Source organism: Palaemon carinicauda, chromosome 26, assembly GCF_036898095.1.
Source record: "Palaemon carinicauda isolate YSFRI2023 chromosome 26, ASM3689809v2, whole genome shotgun sequence".
Classification (NCBI taxonomy): domain Eukaryota; kingdom Metazoa; phylum Arthropoda; class Malacostraca; order Decapoda; family Palaemonidae; genus Palaemon; species Palaemon carinicauda.
Genome location: NC_090750.1, coordinates 36,225,968 through 36,240,411, shown reverse-complemented (window position 1 = coordinate 36,240,411; position 14,444 = coordinate 36,225,968). Strand labels below are relative to the sequence as shown.

General features: G+C 40.8%; 1 protein-coding gene across 1 annotated transcript in view; it reads right to left on the bottom strand.

The window, feature by feature from the left end:
* The window catches only part of LOC137619486 (nuclear pore complex protein Nup107-like), a 195,963-nt gene that overhangs the window by 116,088 nt on the left and 65,431 nt on the right, over positions 1-14,444 (bottom strand). Inside the window, exon 5 of the mRNA XM_068349555.1 lies at positions 13,196-13,363. Within this exon, the coding sequence (XP_068205656.1) occupies positions 13,196-13,363 (168 nt within the window). The remainder of the gene's footprint in view (positions 1-13,195; positions 13,364-14,444) is intronic.

Here is a 14,444-nt window from a genome sequence, read left to right as displayed (position 1 = left end):
ACTCCCCCCGATGTTCAACACTGGAAAGATGTCCAGCATACTTTCGTGGTGGGGAAACTAGATCCTGACGTTGCTGGACGTCAGTTTAACGAAGACCTCCCGAAACTTAATGACCATCTCCTTCGTCGGGAACAAGACACGAAGGAAAGGCTCGCCGCATCTATGTCCCTCCAGGTACAGCTTGACGTCATGGCCGGTGACACTAGAGTCCCCGACCACTACATGGTGCTCGCCAAAACGCATTTGGCACTGTAGTTAAGGACCTGTACAGCTTCATGAAGGCTCGGAGAGCCTGTCGTGAATTCGTGTTCTCAAGTGCCACAGTGAGACACGAACCCCGGAGGCTGATTTCCTCCAACATCTGGGGTAAGCACCTCTTTCCCTCTGACCTTGTGAAAGAGATCACCGACAAGGCCGCCACGGAGAACAGGAACCTTCTCCACAAGTGGGGCATGTCGAAGAAGAGGAAATCCTCTCAGGACGACGGCCCTCAACCTAAGAGGAAATCCTCCAAGCAGAAACCCCAGCAACGTCAACAGAGACGGCAGTTTCCGGGACCCGCTACTCCCCAAGTGGCAGCTCAGCCACAGCAGACCTTTCAGCTGGTCACCCAACCGGTCTTGTCACAGTCGCCGGTTTTCACCCCTGCTTTCGAGCAACAGACGACTACCTTTCGTCCCAAAGGTAGAGGCTCAAACAGAGGTGCAGGCAGAGACGCATCTCGCCGTCCCTCCAGAGGCAGAGGAGGAAGGGGAGCTAGCGGCCGAGGCAGTAAACCCTCGGGACACCAGAAGCAATGAAGTGCTTCCGGTGGGAGGAAGACTCCGCCAATTCCAGGATCGCTGGACCTTCGATCCCTGGGCACACAGCATCGTCAAGAAGGGTCTAGGCTGGAGTTGGACTCAACCACCCCCAACCTTCCAGCAATTCTTCCAACAATCAACCCCCCTTCTGGAAGAATATGTCCTAGATCTCTTGAACAAGAAGATGATAAGGAGGGTAAAGTCAACCAGGTTCCAAGGGAGACTGTTTTGCGTCCCCAAGAAGGACTCCGACAAGCTCAGAGTCATTCTAGACTTATCCCCCCTCAACAAGTTCATAGCGAACAACAAGTTCAAGATGCTGACTCTTCAACAGATAAGGACCCTTCTGCCTCAAGGTTCCTACACGGTCTCCATAGACCTGGCGGATGCCTACTGGCACGTTCCAATGAACCACCACGCTTCCTCCTACCTAGGATTTCGACTCCAAAGGAAAAGCTACGCCTTCAGGGCCATGCGCTTCGGCCTCAATGTGGCCCCTCGCATCTTCACAAAGCTGGCGGATGCCATCGTTCAACAGTTTCGCCTCCGAGACGTCCAGGTGATGGCCTACCTCAACGACTGGCTAGTCTGGGCTCCATCGCCCGAGGATTGTTTAAAATCCTGCAACAAAGTCACCCAGTTCCTAGAACACCTGGGATTCAAGATAAACAGAAAGAAATCTCGCCTCTCTCCAGCTCAGAAGTTCCAATGGTTAGGAATCCAGTGGAACCTTCAGTCACACTGCCTTTCCATTCCCCAGAAGAAAAGGAAGGAAATAGCAGGGTCTGTCAAGCGACTGCTGAAATCCAAACGGATCTCAAGACGTCAGCAGGAACGAGTTCTAGGCTCTCTACAGTTCGCCTCAGTGACAAACCCAGTGCTACGTGCACAGCTAAAGGATGCCGCGGGAGGCTGGAGACGTTCCGCATCCATCGCTCGAAGAGACCTCAAGAGACGGCTCCCAAACAGACTTCGGCTGCTCCTCAAGCCGTGGTCGGAAGCAAAGGCCCTGAAAAGGCCCATCCCTCTTCAACACCCACCTCCATCACTCAACATCCCCACGGACGACTCGCTGGAGGGTTGGGGAGGTCACTCCCACCAAAAACAGGCTCAAGGCACATGGTCTCCCCTATTCAAGACGTTTCACATCAACATCTTGGAGGCCATGGCGGTCCTTCTAACTCTGAAGAAACTCTCCCCGCCTCCCTCGATCCATATTCGTCTAACCCTAGACAACTCGGTGGTAGTTCGATGTCTCAATCGCCAAGGCTCAAGATCGCCCCAGATAAATCAGGTACTTCTGACAATCTTCCGTCTGGCAGAGAAGAAGAAATGGCACCTGTCTGCAGTTCACCTACAAGGATTCCGCAACGTGACGGCGGACGCTCTATCTCGGACAAGCCCGATAGAGTCGGAATGGTCTCTAGACGCAAGATCATTCTCCTTCATCTCTCACCAAGTCCCAGAACTTCAGATCGATCTCTTCACAACGAGCGACAACAATCAACTTCCTCGATATGTGGCCCCGTACGAGGACCCCAAGGCAGAAGCAGTGGACGCCATGTCACTGGACTGGAACAGATGGTCCAAGATCTACCTGTTCCCTCCCACCAACCTTCTGCTGAAAGTCCTCTCCAAACTGAGAACCTTCAAAGGAACAGCAGCCCTAGTGGCTCCCAAGTGGCCTCGGAGCAACTGGTACCCCCTAGTCCTGGAGCTACAACCTACGCTGATCCCTCTCCCGGGCCCAGTTCTCTCCCAGCAAGTACAGAAGTCGACTGTCTTCGCTTCATCACTGAAAGTCAGGGACCTTCATCTCATGATTTTCTCTCCCTAGCCGTGAAGAAAAGGTTCGGGATATCGAAGAAGAGTCTCGACTTCCTCGAGGAATACAAGACCGAATCCACACGACGGCAATACGAATCATCCTGGAGAAAATGGGTCTCATTCGTCAAGGCAAAAAAATCCTACGGAAATCACCATCGATTTTTGCATGTCCTTCTTCATTCACCTTCATGGACAAGGCTTGGCAGCCAACACGATTTCTACTTGCAAATCGGCCTTGACTAGACCACTGATGTATGCCTTCCAGATTGATCTGTCCAACGACATCTTCAATAAACTGCCGAAGGCATGCGCTCGTCTACGCCCAGCACCCCCACCAAAACCGATCTCCTGGTCCCTGGACAAGGTGCTCCCTTTTGCCTCCAACTTGGACAATGATTCGTGCCCTCTCAAGGATCTGACTCAAAAAGTTATTTTTCTTTTTGCTCTTGTCTCAGGAGCCCGAGTCAGCGAAATAGTGGCATTATCAAGGGACGAGGGCCACATTCTGTTTACAGATTCAGGAGACCTTACCCTCTTCCCGGATCCGACGTTTCTCGCCAAAAACGAACTACCCACCAAAAGATGGGGCCCTTGGAGAATATGCCCCCTGAAAGAAGATGCCTCTCTATGTCCAGTAGAGAGCCTCAAGGTCTATCTTCGTAGAACTTCGGACTTTGGTGGAGGCCAACTCTTCAAAGGAGAAACATCGGGCAGCGACCTGTCACTGAAACAACTAAGAGCGAAAATCACCTACTTCATTCGCAGAGCGGATCCTGACAGTACACCCGCTGGTCACGATCCTAAAAAAGTTGCATCGTCTCTGAATTTCTTTCAGAGTATGGATTTCGAAAGCCTTAAGAGTTTCACAGGCTGGAAATCCTCGCGTGTTTTCTTCAAACATTATGCGAAACAAGTGCATGAAGTCAAACATTTTGTGGTAGCCGCAGGTAGTGTTATGAAACCTGCACCTAACTCTGCATAGAACAGTGAGTTACTTGGGACTCTAACTCCTCGGGTGCCTATGTTGACCCTCGCGTGATACGTAGTGATTTCAAAGACACTTAGTGTTTTTTTTTTATATACTGTTCTTCTCCCAGGTGAAATGTCATAGTCGTCACATGAGTACCGCATGCCTAGAGCATGATGTGTTTTATTTTTAAAGACTGACGTTCCTCTGGAACGAATGCCTACTAATAATTTGAAATTCTCTTTCAGATTCAAGAGCAAGTCTTTCATTACTATGTACATTATAATTTATTGTAAATTACTTTTACATATTTATTGCATTAATTAACATATTCTGCAATTGTGAAATAAAATTTCTATTTTATTACTTGTGGCTCTCAATCCGCTCCTACTTATACTATGAAATACATGACTGTCATAGTTTTATTATCCCCTTCCTCTTATATACGATGAAGATTACTAAGGATTCAACCCTTAGTATATACTCACCTCTGCAATGTAATATTCCTACACGAATACTTACTTACATCATACCTTAGAGACCAGACGATTCTCTATTCACATACAGTGCCTAATCACCACTTGTCTGCCCTTGAGAATGTTCCTATATGAATGCCAACCATTCAGTCTTGTCTCCGAGTTCTTCATGTTCTCCCAGCAAGGTGGGTAGCCCTTCGATGACCACTTTGATCTTCAGCATGGCCTGTGGGAACTTCACTGCCAGGGGGGCAGGAAGTTCTCTTCCCTACGGTTCTTCTATTGAGATTACTATGCTAACCTGTTCAAAGCCCTCGGCACTTACACTACAAGGGGAAAATCTCCACGATACATTGATTCTCTGGTATTTTTCCATCAGGACGCCATGGCTTGAGCCCAAAAAACGGATTTTGAGCGAAGCGAAAAATCTATTTTTGGGTGAGATAGCCATGGCGTCCTGATGGACCCTCCCTGCTACATCGTCCAGTTTTTTCAGGTCCCACCCTGTCCTGCTGTATCATGGTGATCGGCAAGCAACTGGCTTCAGGATGAGGACGGACGTGATGTCATTTAGCAATGGCGCCCGTTTGTTTACGTCTCGAGTACCAAAAGTAGCCACGAACGAGATTAGCTGTGGAACGGCTCCCCAGCTATTCTCCACCCCTACACATCGAAGTGTTAACTCTATGTGGGGTGCAGATAGCTATGTGGCGCGTTAATATATGCGTCCCCTGTTGATATACGATGTCTTAAAGGGAAACCTTTAGGATACTCGCTCCAGAAGTTAGAATTCTGTGATAACCTGTGGTTAAATTCTCTGGGAATATTTAGTAGTTATATACCCAAGAAAGCTACCAAAAAGGAACCTTCAATCAGGACGCCATGGCTATCTCACCCAAAAATAGATTTTTCGCTTCGTTCAAAATCCGTTTTCTATATAAGGGAAAAGCTGAAAAGACATGGTAGATGTGCAGGAAAGGAAGGTCGAAGCATTTTCTAATGTTTTAACCATCTTCCTGGGCCTAACTCCAAGTCAAAATGCATACTAATTTACCTTTCTATTTAGGGGGAAAAGCTGAAAAGACATGGTAGATGTGCAGGAAAGGAAGGTCAAGCATTTTCTAATGTTTCAACCATCTTCCTGGGCCTAACTCCAAGTCAAAATGCATACTAATTTACCTTTCTATTTAAGGGAAAAGCTGAAAAGACATGGTAGATGTGCAGGAAAGGAAGGTCAAGCATTTTCTAATGTTTCAACCATCTTCCTGGGCCTAACTCCAAGTTAAAATGCATACTAATTTACCTTTCTATTTAAGGGAAAAGCTGAAAAAACATGGTAGATGTGCAGGAAAGGAAGGTCAAGCATTTTCTAATGTTTCAACCATCTTCCTGGGCCTAACTCCAAGTCAAAATGCATACTAATTTACCTTCCTATATGAGGGAAAAGCAGAAAAGATATGGTATATGTGCATGAGAGGAAGGTTAAGCATTCTTGAAATGTTTTAACATTCTTCCTGGGCCTAACTCCAAGGCAAAATGCATACTAATTTACCTTTCTATATAAGGGAAAAGCTGAAAAGATATGGTAGATGTGCAGGAAAGGAAGGTCAAGCATTTTCTAATGTTTCAACCATCTTCCTGGGCCTAACTCCAAGTCAAAATGCATACTAATTTACCTTTCTATTTAAGGGAAAAGCTGAAAAGACATGGTAGATGTGCAGGAAAGGAAGGTCAAGCATTTTCTAATGTTTCAACCATCTTCCTGGGCCTAACTCCAAGTCAAAATGCATACTAATTTACCTTCCTATATGAGGGAAAAGCAGAAAAGATATGGTATATGTGCATGAGAGGAAGGTTAAGCATTCTTGAAATGTTTTAACATTCTTCCTGGGCTTAACTCCAAGTCAAAATGCATACTAATTTACCTTTCTATATAAGGGAAAAGCTGAAAAGATATGGTATATGTGCATGAAAGGAAGGTTAAGCATTCTTGAAATGTTTTAACATTCTTCCTGGGCCTAACTCCAAGTCAAAATGCATACTAATTTACCTTTCTATATGAGGGAGAAGCTGAAAAGATATGGTATATGTGCATGAGAGGAAGGTTAAGCATTTTCTAATGTTTCAACCATCTTCCTGGGCCTAACTCCAAGTCAAAATGCATTCTAATTTACCTTCCTATATGAGGGAGAAGCTGAAAAGATATGGTATATGTGCATGAGAGGAAGGTTAAGCATTTTCTAATGTTTCAACCATCTTCCTGGGCCTAACTCCAAGTCAAAATGCATACTAATTTACCTTCCTATATGAGGGAAAAGCTGAAAAGATATGGTATATGTGCATGAGAGGAAGGTCAAGCATTTTCTAATGTTTCAACCATCTTCCTGGGCCTAACTCCAAGTCAAAATGCATTCTAATTTACCTTCCTATATGAGGGAAAAGCTGAAAAGATATGGTATATGTGCATGAGAGGAAGGTTAAGCATTCTTGAAATGTTTTAACATTCTTCCTGGGCCTAACTCCAAGTCAAAATGCATACTAATTTACCTTTCTATATGAGGGAGAAGCTGAAAAGATATGGTATATGTGCATGAGAGGAAGGTTAAGCATTCTTGAAATGTTTTAACATTCTTCCTGGGCCTAACTCCAAGTCAAAATGCATTCTAATTTACCTTCCTATATGAGGGAAAAGCTGAAAAGATATGGTATATGTGCATGAGAGGAAGGTTAAGCATTCTTGAAATGTTTTAACATTCTTCCTGGGCCTAACTCCAAGTCAAAATGCATACTAATTTACCTTCCTATATGAGGGAGAAGTAGAAAAGATATGGTATATGTGCATGAGAGGAAGGTTAAGCATTTTCTAATGTTTCAACCATCTTCCTGGGCCTAACTCCAAGTCAAAATGCATACTAATTTACCTTTCTATATAAGGGAAAAGCTGAAAAGATATGGTAGATGTGCAGGAAAGGAAGGTCAAGCATTTTCTAATGTTTCAACCATCTTCCTGGGCCTAACTCCAAGTCAAAATGCATACTAATTTACCTTCCTATATGAGGGAGAAGCAGAAAAGATATGGTATATGTGCATGAGAGGAAGGTTAAGCATTTTCTAACGTTTCAACCATCTTCCTGGGCCTAACTCCAAGTCAAAATGCATACTAATTTACCTTCCTATATGAAGGAAAAGCAGAAAAGATATGGTATATGTGCATGAGAGGAAGGTTAAGCATTTTCTAATGTTTCAACCATCTTCCTGGGCCTAACTCCAAGTCAATATGCATACTAATTTACCTTTCTATATAAGGGAAAAGCTGAAAAGATATGGTAGATGTGCAGGAAAGGAAGGTCAAGAATTTTCTAATGTTTCAACCATCTTCCTGGGCCTAACTCCAAGTCAAAATGCATACTAATTTACCTTCCTATATGAGGGAAAAGCAGAAAAGATATGGTATATGTGCATGAGAGGAAGGTTAAGCATTCTTGAAATGTTTTAACATTCTTCCTGGGCCTAACTCCAAGTCAAAATGCATACTAATTTACCTTTCTATATAAGGGAAAAGCTGAAAAGATATGGTAGATGTGCATGAAAGGAAGGTCAAGCATTTTCTAATGTTTCAACCATCTTCCTGGGCCTAACTCCAAGTCAAAATGCATACTAATTTACCTTCCTATATGAGGGAAAAGCTGAAAAGATATGGTATATGTGCATGAGAGGAAGGTTAAGCATTCTTGAATGTTTTAACATTCTTCCTGGGCCTAACTCCAAGTCAAAATGCATACTAATTTACCTTTCTATATAAGGGAAAAGCTGAAAAGATATGGTAGATGTGCAGGAAAGGAAGGTCAAGCATTTTCTAATGTTTCAACCATCTTCCTGGGCCTAACTCCAAGTCAAAATGCATACTAATTTACCTTCCTATATGAGGGAAAAGCAGAAAAGATATGGTATATGTGCATGAGAGGAAGGTTAAGCATTCTTGAAATGTTTTAACATTCTTCCTGGGCCTAACTCCAAGTCAAAATGCATACTAATTTACCTTCCTATATGAGGGAAAAGCAGAAAAGATATGGTATATGTGCAGGAGAGGAAGGTTAAGTATTCTTGAAATGTTTTAACATTCTTCCTGGGCCTAACTCCAAGTCAAAATGCATACTAATTTACCTTCCTATATGAGGGAGAAGCTGAAAAGATATGGTATATGTGCAGGAGAGGAAGGTTAAGCATTCTTGAAATGTTTTAACATTCTTCCTGGGCCTAACTCCAAGTCAAAATGCATACTAATTTACCTTCCTATATGAGGGAAAAGCAGAAAAGATATGGTATATGTGCATGAGAGGAAGGTTAAGCATTCTTGAAATGTTTTAACATTCTTCCTGGGCCTAACTCCAAGTCAAAATGCATACTAATTTACCTTTCTATATAAGGGAAAAGCTGAAAAGATATGGTAGATGTGCATGAAAGGAAGGTCAAGCATTTTCTAATGTTTCAACCATCTTCCTGGGCCTAACTCCAAGTCAAAATGCATACTAATTTACCTTCCTATATGAGGGAAAAGCAGAAAAGATATGGTATATGTGCATGAGAGGAAGGTTAAGCATTCTTGAAATGTTTTAACATTCTTCCTGAGCCTAACTCCATGTCAAAATGCATACTAATTTACCTTCCTATATGAGGGAAAAGCTGAAAAGATATGGTATATGTGCATGAGAGGAAGGTCAAGCATTTTCTAATGTTTCAACCATCTTCCTGGGCCTAACTCCAAGTCAAAATGCATTCTAATTTACCTTCCTATATGAGGGAAAAGCTGAAAAGATATGGTATATGTGCATGAGAGGAAGGTTAAGCATTCTTGAAATGTTTTAACATTCTTCCTGGGCCTAACTCCAAGTCAAAATGCATACTAATTTACCTTTCTATATGAGGGAGAAGCTGAAAAGATATGGTATATGTGCATGAGAGGAAGGTTAAGCATTCTTGAAATGTTTTAACATTCTTCCTGGGCCTAACTCCAAGTCAAAATGCATTCTAATTTACCTTCCTATATGAGGGAAAAGCTGAAAAGATATGGTATATGTGCATGAGAGGAAGGTTAAGCATTCTTGAAATGTTTTAACATTCTTCCTGGGCCTAACTCCAAGTCAAAATGCATACTAATTTACCTTCCTATATGAGGGAGAAGCAGAAAAGATATGGTATATGTGCATGAGAGGAAGGTTAAGCATTTTCTAATGTTTCAACCATCTTCCTGGGCCTAACTCCAAGTCAAAATGCATACTAATTTACCTTTCTATATAAGGGAAAAGCTGAAAAGATATGGTAGATGTGCAGGAAAGGAAGGTCAAGCATTTTCTAATGTTTCAACCATCTTCCTGGGCCTAACTCCAAGTCAAAATGCATACTAATTTACCTTCCTATATGAGGAAGAAGCTGAAAAGATATGGTATATGTGCATGAGAGGAAGGTTAAGCATTCTTGAAATGTTTTAACATTCTTCCTGGGCCTAACTCCAAGTCAAAATGCATACTAATTTACCTTTCTAAATAAGGGAAAAGCTGAAAAGACAGGGTAGATGTGCAGGAAAGGAAGGTCAAGCATTTTCTAATGTTTCAACCATCTTCCTGGGCCTAACTCCAAGTCAAAATGCATACTAATTTACCTTCCTATATGAGGGAAAAGCAGAAAAGATATGGTATATGTGCATGAGAGGAAGGTTAAGCATTCTTGAAATGTTTTAACATTCTTCCTGGGCCTAACTCCAAGTCAAAATGCATACTAATTTACCTTTCTATATAAGGGAAAAGCTGAAAAGATATGGTAGATGTGCAGGAAAGGAAGGTCAAGCATTTTCTAATGTTTCAACCATCTTCCTGGGCCTAACTCCAAGTCAAAATGCATACTAATTTACCTTCCTATATGAGGGAAAAGCAGAAAAGATATGGAATATGTGCATGAGAGGAAGGTTAAGCATTTTCTAATGTTTCAACCATCTTCCTGGGCCTAACTCCAAGTCAATATGCATACTAATTTACCTTTCTATATAAGGGAAAAGCTGAAAAGATATGGTAGATGTGCAGGAAAGGAAGGTCAAGCATTTTCTAATGTTTCAACCATCTTCCTGGGCCTAACTCCAAGTAAAAATGCATACTAATTTACCTTCCTATATGAGGGAAAAGCAGAAATGATATGGTATATGTGCATGAGAGGAAGGTTAAGCATTCTTGAAATGTTTTAACATTCTTCCTGGGCCTAACTCCAAGTCAAAATGCATACTAATTTACCTTCCTATATGAGGGAGAAGCTGAAAAGATATGGTATATGTGCAGGAGAGGAAGGTTAAGCATTCTTGAAATGTTTTAACATTCTTCCTGGGCCTAACTCCAAGTCAAAATGCATACTAATTTACCTTTCTATATAAGGGAAAAGCTGAAAAGATATGGTAGATGTGCAGGAAAGGAAGGTCAAGCATTTTCTAATGTTTCAACCATCTTCCTGGCCCTAACTCCAAGTCAAAATGCATACTAATTTACCTTCCTATATGAGGAAGAAGCTGAAAAGATATGGTATATGTGCATGAGAGGAAGGTTAAGCATTCTTGAAATGTTTTAACATTCTTCCTGGGCCTAACTCCAAGTCAAAATGCATACTAATTTACCTTCCTATATGAGGGAAAAGCAGAAATGATATGGTATATGTGCATGAGAGGAAGGTTAAGCATTCTTGAAATGTTTTAACATTCTTCCTGGGCCTAACTCCAAGTCAAAATGCATACTAATTTACCTTCCTATATGAGGGAAAAGCAGAAAAGATATGGTATATGTGCATGAGAGGAAGGTTAAGCATTCTTGAAATGTTTTAACATTCTTCCTGGGCCTAACTCCAAGTCAAAATGCATACTAATTTACCTTTCTATATAAGGGAAAAGCTGAAAAGACATGGTAGATGTGCAGGAAAGGAAGGTCAAGCATTTTCTAATGTTTCAACCATCTTCCTGGGCCTAACTCCAAGTCAAAATGTATACTAATTTACCTTCCTATATGAGGGAAAAGCTGAAAAGATATGGTATATGTGCAGGAGAGGAAGGTTAAGCATTCTTGAAATGTTTTAACATTCTTCCTGGGCCTAACTCCAAGTCAAAATGCATACTAATTTACCTTCCTATATGAGGGAAAAGCTGAAAAGATATGGTATATGTGCAGGAGAGGAAGGTTAAGCATTCTTGAAATGTTTTAACATTCTTCCTGGGCCTAACTCCAAGTCAAAATGCATACTAATTTACCTTCCTATATGAGGGAAAAGCAGAAAAGATATGGTATATGTGCAGGAGAGGAAGGTTAAGTATTCTTGAAATGTTTTAACATTCTTCCTGGGCCTAACTCCAAGTCAAAATGCATACTAATTTACCTTCCTATATGAGGGAGAAGCTGAAAAGATATGGTATATGTGCAGGAGAGGAAGGTTAAGCATTCTTGAAATGTTTTAACATTCTTCCTGGGCCTAACTCCAAGTCAAAATGCATACTAATTTACCTTTCTATATAAGGGAAAAGCTGAAAAGATATGGTATATGTGCAGGAGAGGAAGGTTAAGTATTCTTGAAATGTTTTAACATTCTTCCTGGGCCTAACTCCAAGTCAAAATGCATACTAATTTACCTTCCTATATGAGGGAGAAGCTGAAAAGATATGGTATATGTGCAGGAGAGGAAGGTTAAGCATTCTTGAAATGTTTTAACATTCTTCCTGGGCCTAACTCCAAGTCAAAATGCATACTAATTTACCTTCCTATATGAGGGAGAAGCTGAAAAGATATGGTATATGTGCAGGAGAGGAAGGTTAAGCATTCTTGAAATGTTTTAACATTCTTCCTGGGCCTAACTCCAAGTCAAAATGCATACTAATTTACCTTCCTATATGAGGGAAAAGCTGAAAAGATATGGTATATGTGCAGGAGAGGAAGGTTAAGCATTCTTGAAATGTTTTAACATTCTTCCTGGGCCTAACTCCAAGTCAAAATGCATACTAATTTACCTTCCTATATGAGGGAAAAGCTGAAAAGATATGGTATATGTGCATGAGAGGAAGGTTAAGCATTCTTGAAATGTTTTAACATTCTTCCTGGGCCTAACTCCAAGGCAAAATGCATACTAATTTACCTTTCTATATAAGGGAAAAGCTGAAAAGATATGGTAGATGTGCAGGAAAGGAAGGTCAAGCATTTTCTAATGTTTCAACCATCTTCCTGGGCCTAACTCCAAGTCAAAATGCATACTAATTTACCTTCCTATATGAGGGAAAAGCTGAAAAGATATGATATATGTACATGAGAGGAAGGTCAAGCATTCTTGAAATGTTTTAATCATCTTCCTGGGCATATGCACAACTCCAAGTCAAAATGCATACTAATTTACTTTCCTATATGGGTGAAAAGTGAAAAGATATGGTATATGTACATGAGAGGAAAGTCAAGCATTCTTGATATGTTTTAACCATCTTCCTGGGCCTAAGTCCAAGTCAAAATGCATATTAATTTACCTTTCTATATGAGTGAAAGGCTGAAAAGTATAAGGTCTATGTACATTAGAGTAGGGACAAGCATTCTTGAAATGTTTTAACTAACTTCCTGAGCCTAACTCCAGGTCAAAGTACATGATTATCCTAGACTGTTTACAATACATTATTCCTTTGAGTCATATACAGTTCTCAAATAAATGCAATGAAACTCCCAGCTTTTCTCTCATTTCTTTAGCATTTCTTATTTTCAACATATACAGTACCACATACAGTTTTCACTAGACTGTTTGATGTGACTTATCGATTCCTTGGCAAGTTTCTGCTCCACTTGACTGACTTTATGTACTAGTAACCGATACAATTAAGTGAGCTAAGGAAAATTTAAATATTTAAATGTATAAAAATGTAAACTAGAAAAGCGTTATTTCACAGAATAATTAAATCTAAACAAGGAAAATTATGTAGAGTAGATAAAAATACAATCCAGAGAGTAATCTAGACAAGAAAGAATATTACCAGAATAAAAAATTTCTAAGTTTTAGGAATTAGTTCTGAAATGACAAAACTGAACAAAATATCTAAAGAAAACTGGACATTATTAAATACACACCTGTTGTGTATTAATGAAGTTTGTGTGATGACGAGGAACTTTACGAATAAGCTTGTCTAAGGTTATAACTTGCTGACTACACAGACTCTGATATTCCTCTAGTTCTTCCCATATTTGTGCTTCTGATGGATGGTCCACCATTATCTTTATAAATTCAGAAAACAGCACCTGCAAGACAATTAAAGGAGTTAGGTTAATGCAAAGGATACAACATACCTAAAAGCAAAGGATACAACATACCTAAATGCAAAGGATATACTATATTTAAAGTATTTTCTGAAATTCCAAACATGCATAACCTTAATATGACAAATTTAAAACTAACATGTATTTTTCCCTAACTATATAAACTTGAGTCCTTCATGGGAGAATGATATAATGGAATACAGCAGTTAAAAGTTTTAATGAGATGTCAACAACCAGCCAATAATTATGGGTCCAGTCAGGGAATGCAACCACCATCACTTTCTCACTAACAAACCTAGGAGGTAGGTGATTGCAGGCAAGTATATGTAAAGGACCCAGGTTTGTATAGTTAGAGAAAAATACAAATTACTTCCAAATTTGTCATTTATTCCCACAGGTATAGTCAACCCACAGTCTTCGCAGGTTCTACCTTCACATATTCGGTCATTCACGATACAGAGAACTGTATAACTTATTAAATAAAAATTCATCTATCCACAGTTTCCCAACAAGTACAGTACTCTCGTGGTGAGCTAACGATTTCAAACCGACCTCGCTGTTTTGCACCCAGCATGCACACCATCTGAACTCTCACTAAGTCTTACTCTCATATCATCTGCGCCTACGAGTGCATCTCCCACTTGTCATTTTTGAGACATCTTTGCCTTATTTCATCAACATTATGGCCCTCAAGAGAGCTGCTTTGACTTCCAAAGATTCTGCTAAATGGCAGAGGAAGGTTATGATTCTTGAGAAGGTTAAAGTCCTTGATAGGTTCAAGGAACGAATGAAATGTGCAGCCGCTGGAAGACTTTTCAGTGAACAAGATTACCATGTTTTTTGGGCTCGGCCATGTCTTCCTGATGGAAGTTTACCAGAGAATTAACTTGAAAGTACTACAGTATATCTGTGGGTTTGTGTAAGTGCCTTTACTTTGAATGAGTTCCTTATATGGTCTGATAGACCTGTATATGACATTACCGTTATCTGTCATATTCACTAAGCTTGGAACTGGCTTTGGGCTTCCTGCCCCCTGCAGGGAAAGCGTCGACTTCGACTATAA